Genomic DNA, 1,534 nt, shown 5'->3' on the forward strand with positions numbered 1-1,534 from the left:
CATTTTCATTAGCAGCATTATCATGATCACCATTATCCTCCCTTCCCCATTCGCCGCCCTCGCCCTTTCCTCACCACCTCTCCCGACCCGCCCGCAGTGTGCTACCTCGTGCGTGCGGGCGTGGCGGCGATCTTCGGGCCTCAGTCGGGTCAGACTTCCGCCCACGTCCAGAGCATATGCGACGCCCTCGAGATCCCTCACATCGAGACGCGCTGGGACTACCGTCTGCGGCGTGAGGATTACTCGGTGAATCTGTATCCGCATCCTTCTTCGCTGAGCAAGGTGGGTGGAGTGAGTTTCGCGGGCGTGGCGGGAGGTGTGGGCGTGGCGGGAGGTGTGGGTTGTTGGGTGGGCGGTCTGGTGGGAGGTTTTGTGTGAGTTGTGTATTTGTTTGTTTTATGTTTGTCTTTGTTTTGGGTTTGTGTGTGTGTTGGTTTCTTCAATGCGCGTGTGTTTGTCAGGGTGTGTACATCTGTGTGTGGCTGTGAGGGTGTGTACATTTGGGTGTTTGTGTTTAATTCCTTGTTTGTGATGGTTTGTTTCTGTGTGTGGTTGTCATGGTGTGTACATTTGTGTGTTAGTTCTTAATTGTTTGTTTCTGATGGTTTGTTTGTACAATTTGTCTGTTTGCGTGCGCGTGCCTTTATACACAGCGCAACGCACATACATCACACAGACACACACGTTAACTCCTCACGCTCTTCCATGTAGGCCTACCTCGACCTGGTCCGTCTGTTCGGCTGGAAATCCTTCTGCATCCTTTACGAGGACAACGAGGGCCTCGTCCGCCTGCAGGAGCTCCTGAAGACGCCCCCGCCCAACGAGTTCAAGGTCACCATCAGGCAGCTCCCCAGAGACAATGACTACAGGTGGGTTTACATAGAAGCGTTATTGCAAGCATAAGGGCGGAAATGTGGGTTCTTGTTTAGCACTGGCGAGGGTGATGATAATGATATAATGGTACGAATAATGTTTTTAGTATATATATATATATATTATAATATATATATATATATATATATAATAATATAAATATTGTATGTTGTTTTTTAATAATAAAAATATAAAAAAAAAAAAAAAAATAATTAAAAAACATTATGTATATATAATATAATATTAAAATAATATATATATATAATATATATTTTTTTATTTGTATATATATATATATATATATATATATATATATATATATATATATATATATATATATATATATATATGTGTATGTATATATGTATGTATGTATGTATGTACATGTCTCTCCTCCTCCTCTCCTCCCCGCAAGACCCATTCTGAGAGAGGTGAAGAACAGCCTGGAGCAGAACATCATCCTAGACTGCAAGACGGAGAAGGTCGGCCAGGTGCTGAAACAGGCCCAGCAGATTGGCCTCATGTCATCCCTACATAACTACATCATAACTTCGCTTGTAAGTCGTTTTAGTGCTTGGCTTATTTTCTTGTGTGTTGTGGAAATGTTGTGGTTGTGGTTGGTTGGTTATAGATTTTTCATGAATGTTTGATAAGTAATTTT

The 1,534-nt window shown here is 42.4% G+C and overlaps 1 protein-coding gene across 1 annotated transcript in view; it reads left to right on the forward strand.

Annotated features, from left to right (window-relative positions):
- Positions 1-735: 735 nt before the first annotated feature.
- The window catches only part of LOC113821875 (glutamate receptor ionotropic, kainate 2-like), a gene marked incomplete in the record, with an annotated part of 27,896 nt that continues 27,097 nt past the window's right edge, over positions 736-1,534 (forward strand). The window contains 2 exon segments of the mRNA XM_070120747.1: positions 736-869; positions 1,289-1,430. Coding sequence (XP_069976848.1) covers positions 1,395-1,430 — 36 coding nt within the window.

The sequence above is a fragment of the Penaeus vannamei genome, chromosome 1 (assembly GCF_042767895.1).
Source record: "Penaeus vannamei isolate JL-2024 chromosome 1, ASM4276789v1, whole genome shotgun sequence".
NCBI classification, from domain to species: domain Eukaryota; kingdom Metazoa; phylum Arthropoda; class Malacostraca; order Decapoda; family Penaeidae; genus Penaeus; species Penaeus vannamei.